This window comes from Abramis brama (genome assembly GCF_963993115.1).
Source record: "Abramis brama genome assembly, chromosome: 17".
NCBI classification, from domain to species: Eukaryota; Metazoa; Chordata; class Actinopteri; order Cypriniformes; family Leuciscidae; genus Abramis; species Abramis brama.
Window position 1 is genome coordinate 27,202,353 of NC_139979.1, and position 26,910 is coordinate 27,229,262.

At 42.0% G+C, this 26,910-nt stretch overlaps 1 protein-coding gene across 1 annotated transcript in view; it reads left to right on the plus strand.

Annotated features, from left to right (window-relative positions):
• LOC311067757 (tumor necrosis factor receptor superfamily member 11B-like) overlaps positions 1-9,752 on the plus strand; it is a 46,076-nt gene extending 36,324 nt beyond the window's left edge. The window contains exons 4-5 of the mRNA XM_084089820.1: positions 6,279-6,503; positions 7,692-9,752. Of these exons, the coding sequence (XP_083945946.1) occupies positions 6,279-6,503; positions 7,692-8,083 (617 nt within the window). The 3' untranslated portion in view covers positions 8,084-9,752. The remainder of the gene's footprint in view (positions 1-6,278; positions 6,504-7,691) is intronic.
• Positions 9,753-26,910: the final 17,158 nt, after the last annotated feature.

The following is a 26,910-nucleotide window of genomic DNA, read 5'->3' on the forward strand; positions in this document are numbered from 1 at the left end:
TGATTGATGAAACTACCGTGTGAAAGCATGAAAAATAGTTTTAACTGCCCCTCTCAAACTCGCTAGCAGTATCACCTGTGCCCACGCAAGGCCTGCCTGACAACTGACAAAAGCAAACCACCACAGACCTAGTTTTACAAACGTTATGAGGTTTTGTTGTTTACCTTGTTCCTTTCGCTGCTTGCGATGGATTTGCGAGCAACAGCTTCGGTGATAGTCACTTGCCGTGTAGGCTCTTGCACGGACATCCTTCTGGCATGTTTTGCTGTAGAGAAGTGTCGGTCAAGCGAGGATTTTCTTTTGTGTTCCACGACAATGTTGCACACAGTGCAAAATAGTTTCCCTCCACTTTCATGGAGAACATTAGGGAATTGCTTTGCACGGTCTTTCGCAGTGATATTTGATTCTTATATTAAGGTAAGTGTGATGTATTTGCGCTCATGCCTGTTTCCCTGATAAGGAAGTCCTTCTGTGTGAAAATAATGCCACGTGCAGTGACCTGGCAGTGACGGACCAAACTGATTGGTCGAATTTGCGGTAAAGTCGCGGTGATTGGATGAAATTGCAAGGCCGCAAATAAATCGCGTGGATTGGCTGAATTGGCGCGATCGCAACATCGCGAGTTTCTGGAGGGACTGACATATACCCAGAGCTATGGGAGAAGCTGGAGACCTGTGGTGAGCTTGAGCGCATCGAAAATATTGCACCTGACTTATTGAGCTTTCTGGTCACCTTTTTGGAGCCATTCTATAATGCCCAGAGAGAATTGGAGGGCGACAAATATGCAACCATAAACCTGGTCTGCCTCTGGCTTGAGAGACTGAAGAGACATTGCCAGCCCTCTCCCACCGACTCTTCGCAGCAAGCCTTTGTGTGCCAGAGACATGCCGAGTTCATAGTGCAAAAAATCCAGGTGATCATGCTGCACAAAGTTGCTCTTTTCCTCTGGCCCAAATTCAACAAATTGAGGATGATTTCTCCTGAAGAGATATCTGAAGCACATGCCCACGTTCACACCCTACTCTTGCCTGTGGAGAAAGATGCTGCAGCAGCTGACAGTGCAATGAGCAGTACTGGCTTCACACCACCAGCAGCCAGGCCCAGGAGAGACTCCGACTTTGCCGAGTGGGAGAACCAAGATGATGATAACGAACCAGATGAGGATGAAGTGGCCATGTACAATTCACAGAGGCATGCCATGGATGACGACAGGGACCTACTGAAATGATGGAAAGTCAACGGATTGGTGTACCCAAAACTGGGTGTGCTGGCAAGATCCGTCCTCTGCATTCCAGCAAGCAGCAGCAGCGAGCGGGTGTTCAGCTCAGCTGACTGAACGATAAAGCAGAGGAGGACCGCTCTGAAACCCGCAGCTGTGGACGCAATCTTGTTCTTGCATGACAACATGTAGAACCATGTAAATAGGCTATAGCTTTGTGATTAATATGCTATTATATAATGGTTACATTTATGTATAGCAGGCAGCATATAGCCTTGGCCTAATCAATTCCTCACACTTCATGGCTCATACACAGGCAGGAGGCTACCATCAGAATGAAGCAGTGTTTTTGTACTAGGCCTACGTTTTATAATAGGCTTTAAAAATATTTATTTTGTTTAAAAAATATTCTATATTCTAAAACCTGGTTGAATTATATTAGAGTAGTAGGCCTACTCCTAGGCCATCCAAAGTTCATTCTTGTTCATTTTCTGTGTTCATCATTGTTCACGTGGGTTTTTTTTTTTTTACGTTTCTTCATTCGGATCCATTTGCGATCCATTCCATTCTGAATAAACAAACAACGGAAGGACATGCTTCGTCCTTGTTGCATTGTTCATTAAGATAATTCTAAACAGATTTCTGTAGTTCATACAACTCGGAATTGTAGTTGAAAATGTCAGTTATAACGGCCCATGTATTAAAAAATGGTCTGGTTTAAATCGGGCTTGGGCTCATAATTACAGTTAATGTGTTGGGCCGGGCCGGGCTCGGACACAACGTGCACAGGCTCGGGTAGGGTCAGGCTTGATTTTTTGTGCCCGATCTAAGCTGTAGAGCTCCTACTAAGCCATTTCTGTCCCAAGCTGGTGAACCTGTCATGCCGTGGGAGCGCTGGTATGTGTCATTTCAGACGTACTTGATGCTGCAGGCTTGGATGACTTCCCAAATGATAGAAAAAGCATGCTTCTCCTCCATTGTCTCAGAGTGGAATGATTACAGATCTACCAGATACTTCGCAATCGCAAATACATACTCTGACGCTGTTGCATGAATAAAGGGACATTTTCAAAAGACTCCTAGCATGCTGCTAAAACATTTAACTTTCAAACAAAGATGCCAATGGTCAGGTGAGTCAGCCAGCCAGTCTGTCGCTGATTTAAGAAGCCTTGCTGAGCCATGCAAATTCGGTGCTGTCCGTAACTAATTAATTAGAGACCGACTTATTGAAAAAACCAACAGTACATGAGTCAGAGAGAGACTGCTTATTGAAGATGATAAACTTACTCTGGATAGGGCTCTCACTCTGGTGCTATAAGTTGAAGTGTGGAATTATCCCGATGTGGCAGGTGACACGAGGGCAATGAGGGGGGGTTTCTTAAAGAATTATAATTAATAAGATTGTATCATTCACACTCCGACTATGCCACTCTGGGAATTTCACCCAAAGAATTAGAATAAGCCCCAACAAAAGGCACACACAGGTTCGTATCACCTAATAGAGTCAGAGACATCATACAAAAATAACTTTTATTGACAATTCTTAAAAGAGAACAGTATAAAAAGGATATAAGGCACTTTGTTCAAATTCAATGAACCCCTAAAGGTTTAGGACCAGGTCAAGGCAGGGACGAGAGGCACAGAGGCAGAGAGTCGTAGCATGCCACCCGCAGAAGCAGGACCACTGCACTTCACTGTGCGCACACACACACACACACACACACGCACAGGTGTTAATACCAAGCACTGCACACGGTGAGAAAGATACCGTCACCCAAATAAGAATCCTCTGCCCCTGGTGCTCAGGCCCTGCTAACACACACAAAAGATATACATCAAATACAGAAATAATCAAATACAAAAATAAATAATCAAATAAAGAAAGTCACTTTGATAGCTGGAAGGATTATTAGCGCTCAAATCAAAGTAACCAAAATAATATTACAACTAATAAATTGGAATAAACAGTTGGTTGAAACTAAACCCGAATGTCAACGGCAGCAAAATATATAAAGAAATCAATAAAAAAAAAAAACCCAAACTTCAGTCAAAATTATTAATCAAACAAACAAGTCAAGCAATTTGGAGCAAGATAAAGCAAGTTAAAGAAATGAATTATTATTTCAGAAAGTAATTGGAGAATAGATAATTCAACTTTAGAACCAAAATCAAATACAAATGAAAGAACAAGTAGAAAGAATCAAAATAAATTAGAATGAGAGAAGAGCAAAGATTGCAGTTCAGATTTTAGCACCAATCTTTGTAGCTAATATCAGTTCAAAGAAAAATGAAAACTACGTACAAACCAAAAAGAAACTAAAAATCAACTGAAGTCCCAAGTTGCAGTTGAATCAGTTGACAGTTAACACAGTTGAAACCGGATTGACACAGGGTCGACACAGGGTCGAAACAGGCTCGAAACAGGATCGAAACAGGACAGCACTACGGCCGTAAATGAACACGGAGCACCCCGACTGGAATGCAGTTATAGCCCTTTACGGACCTATAAACAGGGCCCTATAAACAACATAAGATTTTTACTCTGCTAGATAAATTCTCTAACTTAAAGCATGCACGTAAAACTAATACATACCGATCGTCGAGGAAAATGAAACGTAGCTTTCTCTGGAGGGGAACTCAGGTTCTCACAACTGAGAAAGGGTATGGATTAGGACACATTCTTAAATACAAACTAGCACTTCAAAAACACGCATTTCATACAACAGAGCACGATTAGCGAGAGATTAGCAAACTCCCTACCTTCTCCAGAGTCCACATCCAGTACACGCAAACAATAACAATCGTAACGAGCTTGTGCATTGGAAGACAGAAGCACGCTATCCAAAGCAAAGCGGTGTCTCTAAAAGGTACATTAAAAGAACGCACTTCTCATAACTAAATACACTTCATGAGCTAAAAACAACTAGCAGCGCAATCTCCTTACCGGCTCGGGTGCTCGCATCCGGTTTCCAGGAAGCACAGAGAGGTATTATAAACTGGACGGAATTTTGAGATCACAAAAAACGTGAAGGACTATAATGCGTTAAGAGCTCGCTCAAGTACTGGGGAGCCATTTAGTAAACCATAAACCATTTAGTGCTTTGTAAGTGATCAGCAATATTTTTAAATGTATACAATGTTTAATAGGGAGCCAATGCAGTGTTGACAGAACCGGGCTAATATGGTCATACTTCCTGGTTCTGGTAAGAACTCTAGCTGCTACATTTTGGACCAGCTGTAGTTTGTTTATTAAGCGTGCAGTGCAACCACCGTAATAGCATTACAATAATCTATTGCATTGTTAGAATGCAATAGATTACTTGTTACAAGAATGTTTACTTGTTACAATTACAACACAGATATCGGATACCAGTCCTGTCTAAAGTGAATGTAAACAGGTGGGCCAAAAAATCAGACATGGTCAAAAGATTGGATCTGTGCGTTAAGACTTGCAGTGTAAATGCAGCCAAAATAGCCTGTAGTTCCAACCCGATCTCATGGCAATTCGTACGAATTTTACGAGGTGGCTAATTTGTACCAATTCATACGACCCACTCATAATAATTTGTATGATTTTTGCTAAATCGTACATATTTTACGAGTTGCCAAATTCGTATGAATTCATACGAATGACCTACCATCACGTGGGTTTAGTCAAATCGTACAAGTGAGGTCGTACGAATTTGTACAAATTAGCCACCTTTTAATCACTTGTACGATTTCGCAGGTTGGTATGTTCAGCTCTTTGGCGATATCCAGTGCCTTCAGCTGGATGACGGCTCTGGTTATGGGCAGCCCCTCATTTCTTTTTGGGCTACGTGCTGACAAACTTCCCTGTCAATTTCTTCGAAGCGGCCGCTTTTCTTAGACTGTAGCATTTATAGGACTGTTTGTTTGGGCTCGACATCTTCTAACATTACACTCTGACACACCGAATTTCTTGGCTGCTTAATGAGAGTTGTTTGATGACTCCGCTGGGTTTATCAGTCCTGGGGTTCACACGTTTTACACGTATTTGGCTCTCCCTATTGTTGCGGGTGTATTATTGTAATGTAAAAGTCTAGAACCTGAATATAAGACAACCTAATTTTTTTCTGATGCATTTCCAAGAAAAAAAGAGAGTCTTAGATTCAGAACAATACAATAATACAAAGTTCTGTTATGAAACTCTAGATGGCTCAGGCGATAGGTCCTTAACTCAGTCTGCTAGCAATCACATTGTTGTCTACATAGCGCAGCGGATTGGTTGCTTTTGCATCAGTAGCCAATGAGCTTGTTGCTCAACATTAAAATGCTTGGCAGTTTGCTGTTGGCAGTCTGCAGAATGCTTTCAGAAAGCATCTGAAATCAAGATAAGCAATTTGACTCAGAATTGGGACTGATGGTGTTGTCAGATACATTGGAGAAGCTCAGTCAAAATGATGACTATTCTGAATTATTAAGGATATTATTCAAAAAAAGATGTTAAGTTAAAAGAATGTCCCCCGTGTTTTTCAAGAAAATGCTCAGAGACACATTGAAAAAAAAAAAATTGCTGTTGTTTCTTTTATCCAGTCTACGCAGTATTTAAATCTTGTAAGTAGTTAGTGAATAGTGAAAATCTTGTAAGTAGTTACCCAGTTACTGAGATCCAGCTCTCAGATTTAATCAAAAATATCTTAATTTGTGTTCCGAAGATGAACGAAGGTCTTACGGGGTTGGAACAACATGAGGGTGAGTAATTACTGACAGAATTTTCATTTTTGGGTGAACTATCCCTTTAAATAAGGTATTCCCCTAAGTATTACTAACCTACACATTACCCTAAAGCCATAAGACATGGGTGGACTACAGTTTAAAGATGTGAATAGTCAAAGCTGCTCTCAACATGTGGGAACATTTTATTTATTAGAACATGAGAATCTATTGGCTAAAAGAGAACAGGGTAGCTGCAATACTGATATGGTTCATTGACTCTGGTATCTGTTTTTATTTTGTCTCTGCAAAACCTTGTGATTTCTTTTGTGTTCTTATCAGGCTTCCATAACATTCATAACACCTCTCTTTCATGGCCTTCCAGAAATTACTCTATGTGAGGAAGCAATATTTCAGTTCCTTGCATCACCTCCTTTGGCCTCTTTCCCTGTGGAGCGTCTTTCTGAGAGCCTTCCAGGACGCAAAGTGGACTGGAAGAGTGTTGAAAGGCTGAAGAAAAGCTGCAGTGCTCAGCAGCAGGCATTACATCTGCTCCATCTCTGGAGAGAACAAAATAAGGACCAAGATAAACTCCTCAGCATCATCCGAGGTCAGTTTGTCTTATATAGATTCAACAGACACTTGGAGATAAAAAAAAACAAAAAACAGAACTGAATTTAGCAAATTTAGAGCCTTTCAATGTTAGACCATAAGTGGTCACCAGCATCGTTAACATGGATACATGTGGGAAAGTACAAGCATTAGCAATCCTGAAAGCAATTTTTTGTCTTACGTTGTGGTAATGTGGTTTACAGATAATCCTAGGTCAAGAGATTTAAGTAATTGAAACCCATAAAACTTCAGTCGATAAAAGGTCAAACAATTACTGTAAATGTAAATCCCCTTCAAACTACTAATCAACACTAATCATGTTTTGAGTTCAAATCCTAGCATTGAGGTATCAGCATGAATATAAAACAGAATGTATTCCGAAAAGTTTTGGATTCTTAATAAAACGGAAAAAACACCCGATTTTTACTATAAATATTAGATCTTTAAATCTGTAAATGCTTTGATCTTTCAGTCTAGCAGTGTAATTACAAAGGGAGATTACCCAGTTATTGAGTACAATGAAATTTCACACTTTAACACTTTAACAAGGGAAAACTACAAAAATGTACAAAATGTTTAGGGGAAGGTGTAGGTTAGTTATATTTAGGTTAATGCCTTATTTAAAATGTATATTGTCTAATGTAATGTTACAATAATAATTGTTTTGTTACCTAAACAAAAAATATTCTACATTAAAACATTGGATTTTTTAATATAGAGCTTTCTGCACCTGGATGAAGAGCTTTTACTGCACCTCCAACAACTTTTTTTGACACACATTTGCATTTGGATTTTTTTTTTTAATGGATTTTATATACAGACGTATGGAAAATAACACATAGGCCTAGTTTAATATAATTATATTTTTTTAAAGATAATTTGTAAGAAAGAGAAGTATTTTTCAAGTTCAAGAACTTTAACAAAAATGCTTGATACATTTATACTAGAGTCTTTTGATGTGTGTAGATGAGAACTTCGATGCAGTTTGTCCAGTTGAGCTTTGTTGAAATATAGTATCACATAATTTTTCTAATACAAGGTGAACAATTTGTTCAAGTTTTGACTTCATCTACCAGCATTATATCAGTTACATGTATTTTTTCTGATACTCTGATGTATTTTTTTAACTTCAGTGCAAGGTACTTTAGGTTCATAGTACTAACATAATCCACCCACTTTCTCCTAGATGTAAAACACTGCGAGAGGAAGGTAAATCGCTGTGCCAGTGTAAAAAACCTCACTCTGGAAGACCTGTTGCTCTTGATGGACAGTTTACCTGGTGAGAAAGTGAGCGACGAGGATGTACGGGCTCTGGTTCACTCCTGTCCCTCACAACGTTACATTATACAGCTCCTCCACTTATGGAAGATTCAGAATGGAGGTCAGGATCTGGCCAAGGCTTTATCTCACAGTCTTCGCAAACTACGTTCGAAAGGCGCCCGCCGCCCCCTTCTAAAAATTCTAAAGAGAATCAGTCGGATTATTAGCGTGTCATCCATACACCGTATGTATGAGAAGATGATTGTCAACATGATCCAGGACAACACATGTTTCAAAACTAAACTGTACAATGACTAATTATTCTGTATCGAAGGACAATACAAATAGAGTAATTTAAATGAAAAGAAATTGTAAATAAATTTGGACAGGTGTGGGTTAAAAGGGGACAGAGTTGGGGTACTGATTTGTTGTTAAGATGCTTTTCTTTTTTTTCTTGTGGCTTGTTACTCTTTTTTTATATTAGACTGAAACTTTGAGTTTTATTGCAAAATGGAAATATAAACAAAGTGCTGGAGGAAAATCATCAAGGTTATTGCTTGACCTGCTGGGTCTCTGAAATGGAATGCTTTATTAAAGTTGTAAATAATGGAAATTGGTTATGAATGTATAATAAAATAGAGAGCAGTTATGTTTTATTTAACTGCAAGTATGTATTGTCAGGTTTTAATTTGTTTATAACATTTAAAAAATAAAAAACATATTTATCAATGTCAGAAAACTGGACTCTAAAAATTATATAGATAATTTGTTTTTAATTTATGGATGATGTGACTGTTTTTATATTGATGTTTACCACCACATATTCTTATAATCACAGTGATCGGATAAAAAACAAGCTTTTAGACTCCTAAATATTATATATATATGGCCACATTAACCCTGTCTTTACTGATTGTGATGTATTTTTGCATGATCTACATGTAAAAATAAGAAGGGTAAATTTAATTTAGAACAATAGGAAATTAGCCTATTATTTATTTACCTTTAAAATTAAATTTAAAATTGTTAAATATGTGTTTCAGTCTGTCAGGACTGTTCAGGCCCCAATTGTAATACAAGGGTTAACAGAAGTATCAGGTCTGCCAGGATGTAATAAAACACTTCTATTTACTGAGTCAACCCGATCTCATGGCAATTTCATACGTATTGTACGAGGTGGCTTATTTGTACAAATTTATACGACCTCGCTCGTACGAATTCGTACGAATTTTGCTAAATCGTACATATTTTACGAGTTGCCCAATTCGTATGTATCCTTAAGAATGACCTACCCCTGACCCGCCCCTAAACCTACCCTTCATTGGGCTTTAGACAAATCGTATGAATTCGTACGAGTGAGGTCGAAAGAAATCGTATGAATTAGCCAAATCGTACTTACTCGTACAAATTCATATGAACTGGTCGTGAGATAGCGTTGACTAGTCCTCATGTTTTTCAGTGGCTGTTGTAGATCTTACAGGGCTGGGTTATGGAACAGGCATGTGGGGCCAATGACCCAGGCCTCAGATTGTCAGAGGCCTTGGGGATGCTGAAGACCTTTAGCCCACACAGGGACCACTAGGGCCTAAGTCCCCTTATTAATATTTAGTCATCTATCGTTAGCCTACCGAAACTTGTAAATTGCCTGTCATTTAATGTATTATAAGACTTTATTACTTGGGGACGTGGGGGTCTCCAGAGACAAGTGACCAGGAACCTTGCAAGACCATATTTCAGTGTCCTGACACTGAAAACTTGTAATCATGGAAAGCTTGTAAACTATTTAATACTATTTGTGTTGATTCCAGTAGTCAAGGAAGCTATTAATGTAAACTTAATTATAATTTAAGCTCTCCAACACCCTAGGATGTACTGTTTGATGGTAATTTCTCACTAGAACATGATAATACATAATATGTCTTTTTTTTACTATCAGTGTAAATTTGCTAATTGATTTTCCTATTAAATTAATTTTTTGTATTAATCACTCTTTGTATTGTATGTTGTTTGACCAAGTATTCACTCATGTTGCTTCTGCTCATATGGTATTCATTGAAAATATGCAGATATCATACAGAAAAATATCTAAATATGGTAGGAAGAAGTTAGAGTGACCACTGGAACAAGAGGAATCCAACAGACATCTCTGTATAATCATCGGCAATCCGTTGTGTATCGACGATGACTGTCTGGATTGGAGGCTATTGTAGGCAGGCTCTCATGTGGGCTAGAAGGCCTGCTCTTGATCTACAGCAGCGATGGCATTTGCTACAGACAAAGTCTTTTGCTGCAGTGGAATAGTGTCGCCTCTCATATTCTTTCTGACGCTTTTTCTCAACAGCTGCGACTGCTGTTTTCCTCCCAGCTTTCCGGGGAGATCCTGGTGTTCCTCATATGTCTTTTCAGGGCATCTTTGAAACGCAGTTTTTGACCACCACGGCTTCTTTTGCCCTCTTTTAGCTCTGCGTAAAAAACTGCTTTGGGCAGTCGGCTGTCACTCATGTCCAGCCCATCGCAGTTGTGATGATGTAATAAGGGCTTCAACACTGACACAGCCAGCTCGTTGGATTACCTCTACATCTGGGATTCGATCCTGCCATTTGATTTGTAAGATGGCACGTAGATGACATAGCTGAACTCGTGTGAGTATTTTGATATGCCTGCTGTAGAGTGGCATAGAGCAGGCAAGGAAGTACAGCAGCATTGTAGACTTTCACTTTTGTGCTGTACGAGATGTCGTTACAGCTCCAGAGGCGCCAAAAGCCTTGGTAGCAGACTGAATTCTCCTCTCAACTTCCAGATCTGAGGAGTTTGTGTATGTCACTGTACTGCCAAGGTATGTGAAGGCCTTGACAGATTTCAGGGGCTCTCCATGCACCGTCACTGGCTGTGGCTCTCTCATATTTTTGGAGCACATTGGTGGTAGTTGATACAAAAGTTCGGTCTTAGAGATGTTAATGTTCAGTCCGAACAGATCTGCTGCCCACGAAAGCCGGTCTACTATATGTTGCATGTCTTCAGCGTTGCTAGCCACGAGAGCAGAATCATCTGCATAGAGCAGCTCCCGGTGGTTGCTCTAAGTCAGGCTAAGTTGAAAAACTTGCCGTCTGTCCTAGCGCGAATAAAGATCCCCTTGTGCAGATCAAGGCCTGTAACCGCTCAGTCTAATACTGACAGCTACTGAAGTGGTTTATCCCAGGAATGCCTGGCTGACGCGCTGTGTCCTTGTTGTTCTGTTACCATACTGATTTGGTCTTAAGAATCTGCAGGCTTTGTTGTGTTGCTGATTATTCCGTTTATTTGTTTTACCGTGCAGAGGTAAATGTCCATTTATCCAGTTTCAACGGCAAACCATATCCGTATACATATACATACAATAGACTTGTCAACAATCAGTTACTAGCGCATATGCGCCACAGCGGTCAAAAACCTTTTGCCCTTCCGGGTCAAACCCCCTTTTCCTTTGGCAGTTTGGATGCTTCCTTTATAACTTTGACCTCAGGTAACATTAGAGCGACACCCACTGTACAAACAAGAAACAACACCCAATATCTAAATACACAAACACCACATTTGGCTTCTATACACCGGCCCCTAATTGTTAATGACCATACAGTCAAGCCCAGCATGAACAAACATAATTATACTTCATGCAGCAAACAGAGCTTTGTCACTGGCCTTTCCATGATGTTAGTTTTAGTCTGTAATCTTACAGACCGCACAAGCCCATGTTTGTCGGGAAAAACCTCCAGAACCTTGCCAAGTGGCCAAGAGCCACGAGGAGCTGAAGAATCCATTATTACCACAATGTCCCAAGCAATCAAACTCCTCTTCTTTTGATTCCACTTTTGCCTCTCTTGAAGCAAAGGCAAATACTCTCGCATCCATCTCTTCCAAAAAAGATTTGAGAGGTATTGTACTTGTCTCCAACGTCTTCTCCCATATTGGTCATGAGGATTGAACACTCCAGGTGGCAAAGCTGGTTTACCCTTCAGAAGAAGAAGATGGTTAGGAGTAAGAGGTTCCAGGTCGCTGGGATCATCCGAGAGCTTAGTAATAGGCCGATCATTCAAAATGGCCTCCACTTCACAGAACACCGTATGAAGTCCATCATCATCCAATGTCTGCTGCCGTAGGATAGAAGTCAAAACCCTTCGCACCAGGCGGATCATCCTTTCCCACACGCCACCATGGTGTGAACCAGCTGGTGGATTAAAACTCCAACGGATTCCAACCTGCGACATGGTTCCTTGAATCATATCCTGCTTCAAAGCAACAAGAGCCTTCTTAAGTTCCCTTTCCGCCCCAATGAAATTGGTACCGTTGTCTGACCTCAGATGTTCCACTTGTCCTCTCCTGCTGATAAAACGCCACAAAGCATTGATGCATGCATCCGTTTCCAGGGATTCTGCCACTTCCAGATGGATGGCCCTGCTTGCCATACAGGTAAATATAACTCTGTATCGCTTAGAGGTCGATCGTCCCCTCCTTACTTCAACTGGTCCAAAGTAATCTACTCCCGTGTTCGTAAATGGCGGTAGATCTGGAAGGATTCTCACCTTTGGGAGGTCTGCCATTTTTTGTTCCACGGCTCTTCCGTTGTACCGTCTACAAAAGCTGCATTCAGCAATAACCTTCCTAACTGCTGAATTGGCCTTGGTAATCCAAAACCTCTTCCTCACTTTAGACAGCGTATGAGTCCGTCCACCATGGCCCAGAGTCTGATATACGTGCTTAAGAATAAGCATGGAGATATGCTGATCCTTGGCGAGAATGAGAGGATGTTTAACTTCCTCAGGCATCGCTCCTCTGTTCAACCTTCCTCCAACTCTTAAGAGTCCCTCCTCCACCACTGGATCCAGTCTATATATGGAACTCCGTCTACTCAATGCTGCTTTCAATAACAGAACGGAAATCTCCTCCTTGAATCTCTGTTGCTGGCAATACCGAATTATGGCAATCTCTGCTTCTAATTGATCTTCCAGTGTCAGGATTCCACTCCTAGATGTCACTGTGCCCCGTTGTCCTTCAGCATTATTCAATCCGTCCTGACTGGTTTCCTTTGGATAATCGGCTACAGCAGCCTCCAACTGCCCCTTCAGGCGCCCCTTTGATAACAACATGACCTTTAACCTGAGAAACCAAGCAACTGCTGTGTAGCAACAATGACTTTATGTTAGGGAATTAATTAGCTCAAATCAGCGGTAATATTCATCTATGTGAATATGCATATGCTGCTTACACAAATTAAATTATTCAAAATAGGGAATAGGTTAAAACCTCGACTTATATCAGTGATTACACAATTACTCGTAATAATCACTGGTATAGACGGGTAGACTATGCTCAATTTGGGGAAATTTGAGGTAGAAGTTGAGAAATGTTCATTTATTATGCATACTATCCGTCCAGCGAACAGGATGTATAATGTTTGAACAGAAATCTAGCGTCCTTAACACCGATAAATAACCCTTTTCTTGTGGCCACAAAAGAATGATTATTTTCGTGTTTAGACAATTTTAGATATCTCAATAGTGAAATCAAAGGTAAAGCTTATGAGGTAAAAATCTGCACTCTCAGTGATTCAGAATTGAACAAACCAGGCAAACTTAATTCAAATGATTTAACAAAGTTTATTTAAACAAGCTAACGGTTACATATACTACTTTAAATCACGCAGGAGTAAATATGCATAAACAAAACAACAATATAACGATCGTAACACGAAATATAAGAGGATCAATGCGAGAATAATAACAGTGAGAATAAGAATGCTTTTAGGTATGTGGAAGATGGTAGTTTGTAGGTAAATGTGGGTGTGTGTGTGTGTGTCCGTGCCACACGTCTAGTAGCACGTGGTAGTGTGTTTGGGTCGAAACACGTGGGTGAGTGGATGTGTGGAAGAGAGTGTAAGTGTGAGTTTAGAGAAAAGGCATAAACAGTTTAGTCATTAACAACAAATCAACAAAAGCTCTAGTAATTCTTAGGCAACCTTAAAACAGCGTTTCTTTGCAGATTGCAAATTTAAAGGCTACGTTACTCTGAGTTGAAGATCGGCCCTCTTGTGTGTTTCGTCTGTGGACAAAGGCACTGAAGTCACGTGGGCCCAGCGTCTGGTTGCTATAGCGACCGAAGCGAGCGAAAACTCAGCAAAGATGATCTTTAGCTTTAAGTTGGTTTCGTGGGTTGGTTGAAGAAGACTAGCAACTGAAGTAGAGTAGTTTTAAGAAAATAAAACTTGGAAAATAAAACGAAATAAAAGCGAGCGAGGCTTCCTTGAAGGAAGGAGGCGTGTCTTCTTTCTCTCTCTCTGGCGACTGCAATGAGAGGAGGGAAACACGGCATTTTGAAGGGGCCAATCTCACGCCCCTTCACGCCTGTAGGCCAATCGTCTTTAACAACGTATTGGGCCCAACCTTCTGACGCTTTGCGTGTATACGCCCTTCATACTAGAATGTTGGAATTATAATTCTGTTCTTATCAACGATACCGCTGGTATTTAGTCGAATAACACATTTTCTGATATTTTGCGTTAAAGATTCAGAGCCGTTGGGATTTCTGGAACAAAACGATACCAAGGATTGTGATTATATCAGTTAATAACAAACAGTTACATGGTTCTGGATAATAATAAGCATTTCACTTTTGATTATGTCATAAAACTTAGTTATAATGGTCTTCCATATAAGGACCATGACATACCACACGAATACACTTCAAAAATATATATAGAAAAGAGTGATTTTGATCACAATGTCCAGGGATGTGAGTTTCTCTGTGTTTCGTGTGTGACCAGTCTTGAAAGTTCATGCCTGCGCGTTGAACTTTTGTCCTCGAGCCGCGGGGTGAGAAGCTATGTGTGTGCGTCTTACTGGTTTTGATGAGATTATCAGCCAGCGCATCTGGTCGAACAGAGTCTTGTTGTTTTCGGAGTGTAAATTAGCGTCTAAATGCAAATCAATGTCTCAGAGAAATCCCGGGGGGGTTTTCTGGGATTGCTCTTATTGGTCAGCGGATGTTCGCCGAGCCATAAACCAAAGGTTCTTGTTGATTCAGCAGAAAGGGATCTGTGTGTTCCGATAGGCAGTCAATGATTTACGCCATTTGTCGGCGCCGTTTGGTCTGCACGTCCTGCAAGGAAGAATCTTGATACAATAGAGGTGTTTGTGGATAAGGATGTCAGCGAGTTGATTAGGTCTCAGACTAGAGGGGGATTTAATCACGGGGTAATTTCAGTAATTTAATCAACACGCCGTCTGATCATGTGCTTGCGTTACAGCTGTCTTCAGCCTTCTCCAATCAGAAAAGTAGGCAATGAGCTGGTCAGTAGGACTAGACACGGCACACACATTGATGGCATTTGCTGTAGTCCTTTTCCTCACCTCTGGGTCATTCATGTCCAATAACCATTCAGACACAGGTTTAGGCCAGTCTTCCTCCTGCTGCCAAAGAAATAAAGGACCTCCTAGCCACGTGCTTTTCTTCAGAAATTCAGAAACGTTCAGACCCCTCGATGCATCATCCGCTGGATTATCTTTAGAACCAATGTGTCTCCACTGTGAGGGTTCAGATATTTCTCTGATGGTCGAGACTCTGTTGGCCACAAATGTGTGGAAGCGCCTGTCCTCGTTACTAAGGTACTTTAACACTGAAGAGCTATCAGTCCAGAATATTGACTCCTCCAAATGGAAATCCAATTCCTCCTTTAACATTGAGTCCACTCTGACAGCAAGGACAGCCGCTGTCAATTCTAGTCGGGGAATAGTTACAACCTTCAGTGGTGTCACTCTGGCTTTACCAAGCAGAAATGTGACCTGAATGTTGTTTTCATGATTTAACATCCGGATGTAGGTTACCGTCCCATATCCATCTTCACTGGCATCGGCAAAGTGATGTAGTTGCGCATGCCTAACCTCTCCAAAATACACTGGCTTAATGCACCTATCCACCTTAAATGTAGTCAGCAGCTCCAGGTCTTTCAACCACCTTTCCCATTTGCGCAAGATGTCCTGTGGCAGAGCATCATCCCATGAACAATGTCTCCGACAGAGTTCTTGCTGCATCAATTTAGCAAGCAAAGTGACAGGTGCCAGTAACCCAAGCGGATCGTACACTGAGCTGTTAGTCAAGTCAAGTCAAGTCATCTTCATTTATATAGCGCTTTTAACAATGTAGATTCTTAATTAAAGCGGTTCTTTAATTAAGTTATTTTCCAGCTAAAGTTAGTTTTGATTGATTTGCTTCCGTCGCAACGATTTGTTATTAAATTAGGAGCCGCTAAGACGACACCATTCTCTCTACACAGAGTTTAAACGCGAACCTGTGAGAAACGCTGATGGCGTTCACATGCGCATTTAGAATGGGTTCTATAGTTATGTGCGTTTGAATATATGTGCGCAGGTTTGGAATTCCGTACAAGCCAAGCCTAAACAAAGTACTTGTCTTTCCTTATTTTATTTTGACGCTTTGGGGTAGGAACACAAAACGAATTTTCCCAACAACGCCTTAGAGAGACTAGTTGGCACTTCAGCACTGCGTTGTCATCGGGTCCAGGCGAAGGACCTTCGTCAGATCTGGATACGGCCTGGATATGGCAGGCTGCGGGAAAACCTTGGGATAAACACAGACACTAAAATTAGCGTAGATGCCATTCTTCTCATGATGTAACGAGTACATCTGGATTTATGGGAAGTGTTCCCGGTTCCGGCTAACCTAATCTATGCAGCCTAACATTGAATTATAGAAGCCTATATTGTATTTTGTGAATGCTAGGTCAAAGAGATGTGTCTTTAATCTGGCTTTGAACTGACAGAGTGTGTCTGCTTCCCGGACAATGGTAGGAAGACTGTTACAGAGTTTTGGTGCTAAATAGGAAAAGGATCTACCGCCAGCAGTCGATTTTGATATTCTAGGTATTATTAACTGGCCGGAATTTTGAGATCGCAATAGACGTGAAGGACTATAATGCGTTAAGAGCTCGCTCAAGTACTGCGGAGCTAAACCATTTAGTGCTTTGTAAGTAATCAGCAATATTTAAAAATTTATGCGATGTTTAATAGGGAGCCAATGCAGTTTTGACAGAACTGGGCTAATATGGTCATACTTCCTGGTTCTGGTAAGAACTCGAGCTGCTGCGTTTTGAACTAGCTGTAGTTTGTTTATTAAGCGTGCAGGGCAACCACCCAGTAGAGCATTACAATAATCTAGCCTTGAGGTCATGAACGCATGAACTAATTGTTCCGCATTTGTCAATGAGAGCATATGTCGTAATTTAGATATATTTTTAAGATGGAAAAATGCAGTTTTACAGATACTAGACACGTGACTTTCAAATGAAAGATTGGTATCAAAGAGCACACCCAGGTTCCTAACCGACGACGAAGACTTAACAGAGCAGCCATCAAGTGTTAGACTGTATTCTAGGTTATTACGTGAGGAAGTTTTTTGTCCAATAATTAGAAACTCTGTTTTTTCAGAATTTAGAAGTAGGAAATTACTAGTCATCCAAATTTTTATATCAGCTATGCAATCCGTTAATTTTGTGAATTGATAAGTTTCGTTAGGTTTTGAAGAAATATACATCTGAGTATCGTCAGCATAACAGTGAAAGCTAATTCCATGTTTCCTAATGATATCTCCTAATGGTAGCATGTACAGAGTGAACAGCAGCGGTCCTAGTACTGAGCCTTGTGGTACGCCATACTGAACTTGTGATCGATGAGACATCTCTTCATTTACTGCTACAAACTGATAACGGTCAGATAAGTATGATTTAAACCATGCTAGTGCATTTCCCCTAATGCCAACATAATGTTCGAGTCTATTTAAAAGAACGTTGTGGTCAATGGTGTCAAATGCAGCACTAAGATCGAGTAACACTAATAGAGAGATACAACCACGATCGGATGATAAGAGCAAATCATTTGTGACTCTAACGAGAGCCGTCTCGGTACTATGGTACGGTCTAAATCCGGACTGGAAATCATCGCAGATATCATTTCTTTCAAGAAAGGAACACAGTTGTGAGGATACTGCCTTTTCTAATATCTTTGACAGAAAAGGTAGATTCGAGATCGGCCTGTAATTGACTAATTCTGTAGGATCAAGTTGCGTTTTTTTAACAAGCGGTTTAATCATAGCCAGCTTAAAGTTTTTTGGTACGTATCCTAATGACAAAGACGAATTAATGATATTAAGAAGAGGTCTTAATATACCTCATGTATGGCATGTTCCACATTTACACCACCAGTCCGTGTTCGTTCTGATTCTCCCTTCGACATCAATCTGTTCGGCATCTTGTCTTACAGCTTCCAAAGTTTGTAACTCCTCGTCTGTGTATTCTGGCTCAAAACTATATGGTTCTGGATCTTGGTTTGATACCCAGTAAAATTCCTCTGACAATTCCTCAAAGTCAGCCATGATCATGAGTCACGTTCGCTACTAGCTAGTTAGTCACGTTTGTTTTGTTTACGGAACCATCAACAGGGCGTCTCGTGTGCTGCGCTAATCACTCCGCCCAAGTAGCCACTCCTAGCCACCCACTCCAAGTAGCTGTGCTCCTACGCCTAGTGAGAATATAGTTCCCAGTATTTATACGATTAAAAATGGTCTCTGTCTCATATAGCCTTGTTATTTGTACACGCTGTGACTATACAGATCACAACGTGTAAATAGGAAAATGTTTGCATTATTTTGTCACTTATTGGGATTAGTATGCTACCTTATCCATTTACATCCAGTCTTTGTGCTAAGCTAGGCTAGCGGTGGGTGCGTCAAATAACACTTACAGAACGCACAGAAATGAAAAAGGTATGTATGGACTTATCTAACTCTGGGGGATACTGTGAATAAGCTAAAGTCCCAAAAAGTTGGAGTGTTCCTTTAAATGCCAATCCCAATGCATTTTCATTATCGATGTGTATATTAAAATCACCAACAATTAGTACTTTATCTGCAGTCAATATTAATTCTGATAGAAAGTCTTCAAATTCTTTGATAAAGTCTGTATGGTGCCCTGGTGGCCTGTATACAGTAGCCAGCACAAATCTCAAACGTGATTTATCGTTTACACTATATATTTTTACATTAAGCACCAATGCTTCAAAAGAATTGTATTTAAAACTTGATTTCTTAGTGGTTTTGAAAATATTACTATAAATTACAGCAACACCACCCCCTTTGCGTTTCAGACGAGGCTCATGTTTATAACAGTAATCTTGCGGGGTGGACTCATTTAAAGTAATGTAATCGTTTGGTTTTAGCCAGGTTTCTGTCAAACACAGCACATCTAGATTATTATCTGAAATCATATCATTAACAACGAGTGCTTTTGAAGTAAGCGATCGAATATTCAGCAACCCAAGCTTTAGCATTTGCTCATCTGTATTATAGCTGTTTTTTATTTGTTGAACATCAATTAAATTTTTAACCTTAGATGGGTTTAAACGTTTTTTGGATTTCCAAGTTCGGGGAACAGACACAGTCTCTATATGATGATAGCTAGGTGAAAGAGGCTCTATGTGATGGGATTTATCTGACCTTGGTGACGCGAGGCCGCTAGCAGACAGTCGGTTAAGCCAGTCTGTCTGCTTCCTGACCTGAGCCCCAGATTGTCATGTTTGAGCTCTAAGACTATGAGCCATATTACTAGAGAGAAGAGCAGCACCATCCCAGGAGGGATGAATACCATCTCTTTTCAACAGGTCAGGTTTGCCCCAAAAACTTTTCCAATTGTCTATGAATTCTATATTATTTTGCGGACACCACTTAGACAGCCAACCGTTAAGCGAACACAATTTACTAACTATCTCATCACTCCTGTGAACAGGAAGGGGGCCAGAGCAAATTACAGTCCTTGACATCTTACTTGCAAGTTCACACACCTCTTTAATATTAATTTTGGTGATCTCCGACTGGCGGAGTCGAACATCATTAGTGCCGACATGAATAATGATCTAACTGACAACATGCCCCGTCTGGTTAGAGGCTGTTGTTTTATCTCCAATTTGAACCTAAAAGAGTCAGTCTCCATGCACCATTGTAGACCCAAAGCTCTTTCTACTGGAAGTGTATCTTGGTCTAGATCCAGCTCCTTAAGGTCTTTAGCCCTCTGATCTTCTGCTATGGCTTGCAAGACGATACGACTGTTGCTTATCCATTTCTCTAAGATGAAGCCTCCCTTTCGACACAAAGCAATTAGCTCTCTTACCATCTGGATAGCTTCTTCATCTGTGGCTGAGCTCTTCAAGCAGTCATCCACATAAAAATTATGCTTAACACATTGAAGAACTTCAGCTGAAAACTCCGAATTATTATCATCAGCAGTTCTTCTCAGTGCGTAACTTGCGCAACTGGGGGACGAAACAGCGCCAAACAGGTGCACCGTCATCCTAAACTCCACAAAATCCTTACTGATGTCTCCATCTGGCCACCAGAGAAAGCGCAGAAAGTCTCTGTCTCCCTCTGCAACCCTCACCTGGTGGAACATGGCTTGAATATCACCCATGAAAGCCACGGGTTCCCGTCTAAAGCGAGTTAGAACTCCTAGCAGCGAGCTAGTGAGGTTAGAACCCTGCAAGAGCTCACTGTTTAGTGAGACCTCTTTACAAGTGGCTCCACAGTCGAACACCACACGAAAGGAAACTTTTCTCGAATGGTGGACACCATGGTGAGGAATATACCACACCTTTCCGCTCTCACAATGCTGTTGCTGCTTAGGTACTTGCTCCGCATAGGTCTTACCAATGAGATTGTTCATATATCCTGTATACTCCTGGTGCAAGTGTTTATCTTTAAGGAATCTTTTCTTCAAACCCTCAATCCTCTGCTTAGCCACTGCAAAATTGTTGGGGAGATAGACTTCCTTGTTCCTGAATGGCAATTTCAAACAATATTTTCCATCTTGAAATATTGCCAAGTGCTCCGCAATTTCAAGAAACTTACGATCTTCTCTGGACATTTCCTTCTTTTCCATACTCTTTTTATTGAAATCGTGATTGTATTGAATGGTCAGCATCTCTTCCAGTTTGCCCACAGATATCCTGTTCACCATAGCAGCAGGAAACCCCTCCTCCAACGCCCCGCTGTTACCATTCAGCGCGCTGAGGCAGAGCAGAGACTAGAATCATGGGGTTTTTCAGAGGGAGCTCCCTGAGGAGGTTGAGAGAGTTGATAATCTCTCACACCCTTCAGAGTCTTGCGAGGGTGAGCTTCAGGATGAGGATGTGTTGTCGCTAACATCCTCTGATCCAGCAGCGAGTGCTCTGCTGTGTATAAAAACAACCGGCCCAAGAGAGCAGGAGATGGCTGATGAGGGTGAAGAGGATATACAACCCAAACCACGTATGTTAAGCTGTTGAATATTATGGAACGTGCTTCAACAATGCTTCAAAAAGAAGCTGTCGTTGGAGCGCGTGAGGGAAGAGACCGCTTGTGACAAACTTCAGGAATGGTTTCTTTCCAGCCATAAAGCTCCAGCTCTCTTGGGCCTTGTGGTAGGAACTGGATCTACACAATGAGATCGGAAAAGCATGGAAGAACCCGTATTCAGCACGCATTCATCACCATCAGCGAACTACGCTGATGTTGAGGGGATGCGCGAATACAGGTATGCGTCGATGCCCTAATTGACGAGATGTTCGCGAACTATCTCACGGTTGAAGAGGCACCGACACTAAGTGCTCCAGCCCTGCCTCTTAATCCACTAAATATGACAGCATGCTTAAATGACAGGGCATACGCGGTGGCAGGTCTGACTGGTGATGACTTGCACACAATGACGGTTTTGCAAGCATACTAGGCTGATCTGCTGACAGATTTGAAGCATTTAAATATGGTTTTCATAGGATGGTGGAATTAGGGCCCTGATGTTCCCATATACAGGTAGGCTATGCATACCCTTCCCATAGGCCTCCTCTTATGTTAGAATTGTCAGGCTTATATAACGGGTAGTGCCAATCTGTAGTAGTGAACAGGTTAGCTGTATGGAAAAATTCTCTAGTGAGGTCACCGTTCATCCGAGAACCTAATAGACATTTTTTGTGTGAGATGGCTTCCTCCCTATCAGGAGTTATTCTACTGAGGCCACCCCTTTATCAAGCTCCAGATAGAACTACAAAGTCAAGCATTGGCCCTTGATAGCCTCCTTATACTTGAGCAGCAGTTCTCCTCTTACTTTAGAGAGTCGTTGAGATTATAGCTCTGAACTTCAGTCACTTATATTCGTGTGTCGGCACTCACAGGGCCGCCTCAATTTCTGGCTAGGCTTAGTAATCTTTCTAGTTTTCTAGTCTGGCTTTGCTAAGCGTTATCGCCTCGAGCCTCTTAGTACCTGAGTGTAGGCTCCTCAGAGCTAGAGCCCATCAGGATAATTTATTCCTGTAAATCTAGTTGTTGCTAGTACTGGCCTCCTCTTACTACAAGAGTTGTCTAGCCAAGGCTGTAGTGGTGTTACAGGGTAGATAGCAGCATAGGTAGCAGGCTATCTTCAAAAGCCTCCCATGCAGATATCTCATGGGCGTTGTCAGGCCTTTTCTTTCTAGAAAGTAAGAAGCAGTATGCTCAGGCCTCTGCCCTTTAGAGCTGACTATTGTAGCCAGTTTATCCAGCTAGGCCTTAAAATTGAAAAAATATTTTTTTTTTCGCTGAGCCCCTTGAATAAAAAAAAAAGTCATAAGGTTGAATGTCGTTGGCCGCTTAATGTGGCCTCCATTTCCTTGGGTTTAGTAGAGAATGTGAAATCTTTCTTGTAAAAAATACAAGATAATAGGCCTCGACCCTGATACATTCCTCAGGGATAGTACTATAGTACTCCCCTTGTTAGGGTTTTTATTAGAGTACTTTGCTACCCATAGCTCGTATGATATCACCCTTCACCACCCAGGCTCAGGTAGAGACAGATTAGTTACTCCCTCCGACTTGGGATGGTTGAGTATGCTCCCTTAGACCCGAAGCACTGCCTGGGCTGACGCCCATGACATTCGAAGATGTAGGCCTTACACTAGGCCTCCTCGATAGTCCGGTAGCGTAAGATTGTACTCCCCTTGCTTTAAAGGGTCGATTGTACGTCTGCTGAGTACACTGCCTGTTGGCAGGGAGTTGGAGGTGCTCCCTTTATTAGGGTCCCTTTCAGAGTGTCCAGCCTCCACAGGGCTCTGAAGCACTGTGTAGATCCAGGATTGAGTAGAGTCACTCCCCTCGTTTGCAAGGGTTAGAAAGTTCTACTCTCCAGGATGCCCGTCTCTATGATCCGGTCTGTGAGTGCTTACTGCCACTTTCTGAAGTCCTCCCTATCGGATGCCTCCACTAGTGAAGCAAATAGTATTAGAGACTCTGTTTAGGGAACAAGGCAATGCTGTAGGCCTTACAGTAGGCCTCCTCGATAATCCGGTAGCGTAAGATTGTACTCCCCTTGCTTGAAAGGGTCGATAGCACTTTTGCTGAGTACACTGCCTGTTGGCTATGTGAAATAAGTATAACCAGGCCCACAGAGATGTCTGTGAGAGCACCTGACTTCTGTAACTAGCTCTGCTAACAGTCCCGCTATCAAGTAGATAGGCCTTGACAGGCCTCCTTGAAGGTGGATCCCCATTGATTTTTTTTTTTTTTTGATTGATTTATTGTCATCATAAAAAACATTGTAAAAACGTTGTTTACAACGAAATTAAAAGTGCTACTCCTGGTGCATATATAAAAAGAAAAAATACATTCATACACTTTCTCAAGTCATACTCTCACACAGAATCATACCAACACATACACATAATAAGACTGGTCACATGGTAGAAAGTGCAGATGCAGTGCAAGTAATACAATCATTTCATCATGAAATAGTCCTATTTCAGTAAGTGAGTATTTAAAGTTGTGATGGCTGTGGGAAAAAAACTGTCTCTGAATCTGGATGTGCGTGTTCTGACCAACCTGTAACGCCTTCCGGAGGGGAGTAATTGAAAGTGTTCGTGGCCTGGGTGGGTGGGGTCGTTGATTATATTTTTTGCTCTGCTGAGGTAACGTGATGAGGCAATACTGTCCAATGTGGGTAGAGAGCAGCCAATGATTTTTTTCCGCAGAACGGATAACCCTCAGAAGGGATTTTTTCTGTGCCACAGTGCAGCTTGTATACCACACTGTGATGCAGTACGTCAGTGTGCTCTCTATGGCAGAGCGATAAAAGCCCACCAGCAGCGACTCACTTAAGTTGTTTCTCTTTAGCAGTCTCAGAAAGTAGAGACGCTGCTGTGCTCTTTTGATTATGGTGGTTGTGTTAACGGACCAGGACAGATCATTGTTGATATGGACTCCAAGGTACTTGAAGGTGTTGACCCTCTCGACACTAGCCCCTGCTATGAGGAGTGGCGGTGGGTCCATCTGTCGCTTTCTCCTAAAGTCCAGGATCAGTTCTTTGGTCTTTAATGTATTAAGCTTGAGGTTGTTGTTATGGCACCATCCTGTTAACCTCTCTATCTCAGCCCTATAATGCGTCTCGTCTCCCCTTACAATTTGCCCGATAACTGTGATATCATCTGCAAATTTGATGATGTTGTTGGTTGGATAAGCTGGGGAACAGTCACTGGTGTACAGAGAGTATAGCAGAGGGCTGAGAACGCACCCTTGCGGTGCTCCTGTGCTGAGTTTGATGGTGGAGGAGAGGTGGGGGCCCAGTCGGACAACTTGTGAGCGGTTAGTGAGGAAGTCTCTTATCCAAGTGCAGATAGGGGTTGAGAGGCCCAGATGGAGCAGCTTGTTGATGAGGATGTCCGGAATGATGGTGTTGAATGCAGAGGTAAAATCCACAAAGAGCATCCTCACGTAGGTGTTTTGGTGTTCTAAATTATTCAAAGCCATGTGTGTTGCTATGGCAACAGCATCCTCTGTGGCCCTATTAGAACAATATGCAAACTGATGTGGATCAAAAGAGGCTGGCAAGCTAGATTTAATGTGTCGTAAAACCAATTTCTCCAGGCATTTCATAATAACTGGTGTCAGTGCAACTGGCCTGTAGCTGTTAAGGTCCTCTGGAGCTGGCTTTTTTGGCACGGGGATAATGATTGCTGATTTTAGACAAGCTGGAACGATGGCCTTTGACAGTGAGCTGTTGAAAATTCTGGTGAAGACACCTGCTAGCTGGTCAGCACAGGAGTTGAGGACTTTGCCCGGCACTCCATCAGGTGTCACTTCATGTTCCAGCAAAGTGAGAGTATGACTGGTGATGGCTGGTAGAGACAGTAGATCTGTTTCAGTGATTCAGCTCCTCAGCCAGTGAGGTGTCAGTGTTGGTGGTCCTACTGACAGTGCTGCCTTTGTAATTAGTCAGTTGTTGTATTCCCTGCCACACTCTGCGCTGATCGTTGTTCGCTAGGTGGTCCTCCATCCTCCTCTTATATGCCTGCTTTGCCACCTTGATACCCCTCTTCAGGTCAGCTCTAGCAGAGCTGTACTGTTCTTTATCCCCTGACCTGAAGGGGATGTTACGTTTCCTCAAGAGTCTCTTAACTTCTCTCGTCATCCAGGCTTTCTGGTTGGGATATGTCCTGATGCAACGTTCGATCGTAACATTGTCCATACAAAAAGTGATGTAATTTAGTACAGCCTCTGTGTCACCATCTAAGTCACCATTAAAGAAAAGGTCCCATTCAGTATGTTGGAAGCAGTCCTGGAGCTGGGATAGGGCGGTGTCAGGCCAGGTTTTAATGCTCATTCTACTTGGCTTTATAGCCCTCCTGACAGGGATGTATGCAGGTATTAAAAACAGTTGTAAGTGATCTGACTGGCCAAGGTGAGGGAGAGGAGCAGTTTTGTATGCTTTCTTGATGTTAGAGTATACATGGTCTAAAATGTTTTCCCCACTAGTAGCACAATCAACATGCTGATAAAAACTGGGGAGTACAGTCTTTAAAGATACCTTATTAAAGTCTCCTGCTATAACATGTATTCCCTCTGGGTGATCACGCTGCAGTTTGTTTGCTATGGTCAGCAGTGAGCCAAACCTGTGCTAACATTAGCATCGGGGGCTATGTAAACAGCAGTAACAGTCACTATGGTGTACTCTCTTGGTAAATAAAATGGTCTACATATTACCGAAAGGGCTTCCAGATCAGATGAGCAGTGCTGAGCAATGATCCTGCTGTTTGTACACCATTCATTATGCACAAAAATACATAGTCCTCCTCCTCTTATCTTACCGGAGTTCGTGTCTCGATCCTGTCGGTAGCTAGATCGGCCCGCTAGCTGCACGGCAGCGTCTGGAATGAGGGGGTTCAGCCAGGTTTCAGTAATAATCATTACGCAGCAGTTCCGTATGTAATTATTAGTTGCTATACTGAGTTCCAACTCGTCCATTTTGTGCACAATGGATCTTGCGTTAGTGAGTAGAAGGCTTGGCAGCGGAGGTCTGTGTGGTAGTTTCCTTAGCCGGGTTAGCAGGCCCGACCAGCATCCTCGCTTTTGCTTCCTCTCCCGTCTCCGCCTTCGTCGCCTGCTGCTGCCGATAACAATCCACGGAGCGCCCGATGGTCTGGCTATATCCTCCGGGATGTTATTAGCGTCCTGGAATGCTCTCGTAACAGCTGTATTATATTGTATACCCATCCTGATTAGGTCAGTGCGGCTATACTTAAGACCTCGACATGGGAACATTACAAAGAACACAAACGAGAAACATAAATAAACACCGACAGAAGAGCTAGGAGCCGCTGCACAGTCGCGCGCCGGCATCTTGGATCATACAGTTGGATCATACATTGAGTTGGATGCTTAGCATTGCAAAGGCAAAACCTAGCTCCACAAGTGAGGCAAAATATGACAGAGGCTCTGTTTAGGAAACAGACAGGTTGTTGGCAAGACTAGGTCATTAAATTAGACCAGGTCAGCCTCCCTGGTGGCATGTGGGGTTGACTTCATGTCCCCTTCAGAAAGTGACTGGACGGGACTCCTTTGGACCCCCTGGCCATATTCCCTTAAAGGAACCCTCCTCTAAAGTTGGGCTGTGGTATCCATGCCCTTGAGTTGGCTCTGGGTCAAGTCCTTTATGTGAAGCAAAAAGTTACTTCCTCGCTTAGCTCGGGCAGTGGCCATAGGAAATACTGTCACTGACAGCCTATATGTGACCCGAAGGGGGAGTGTTTTTGGCATTGCAGTGAATCTGCCGT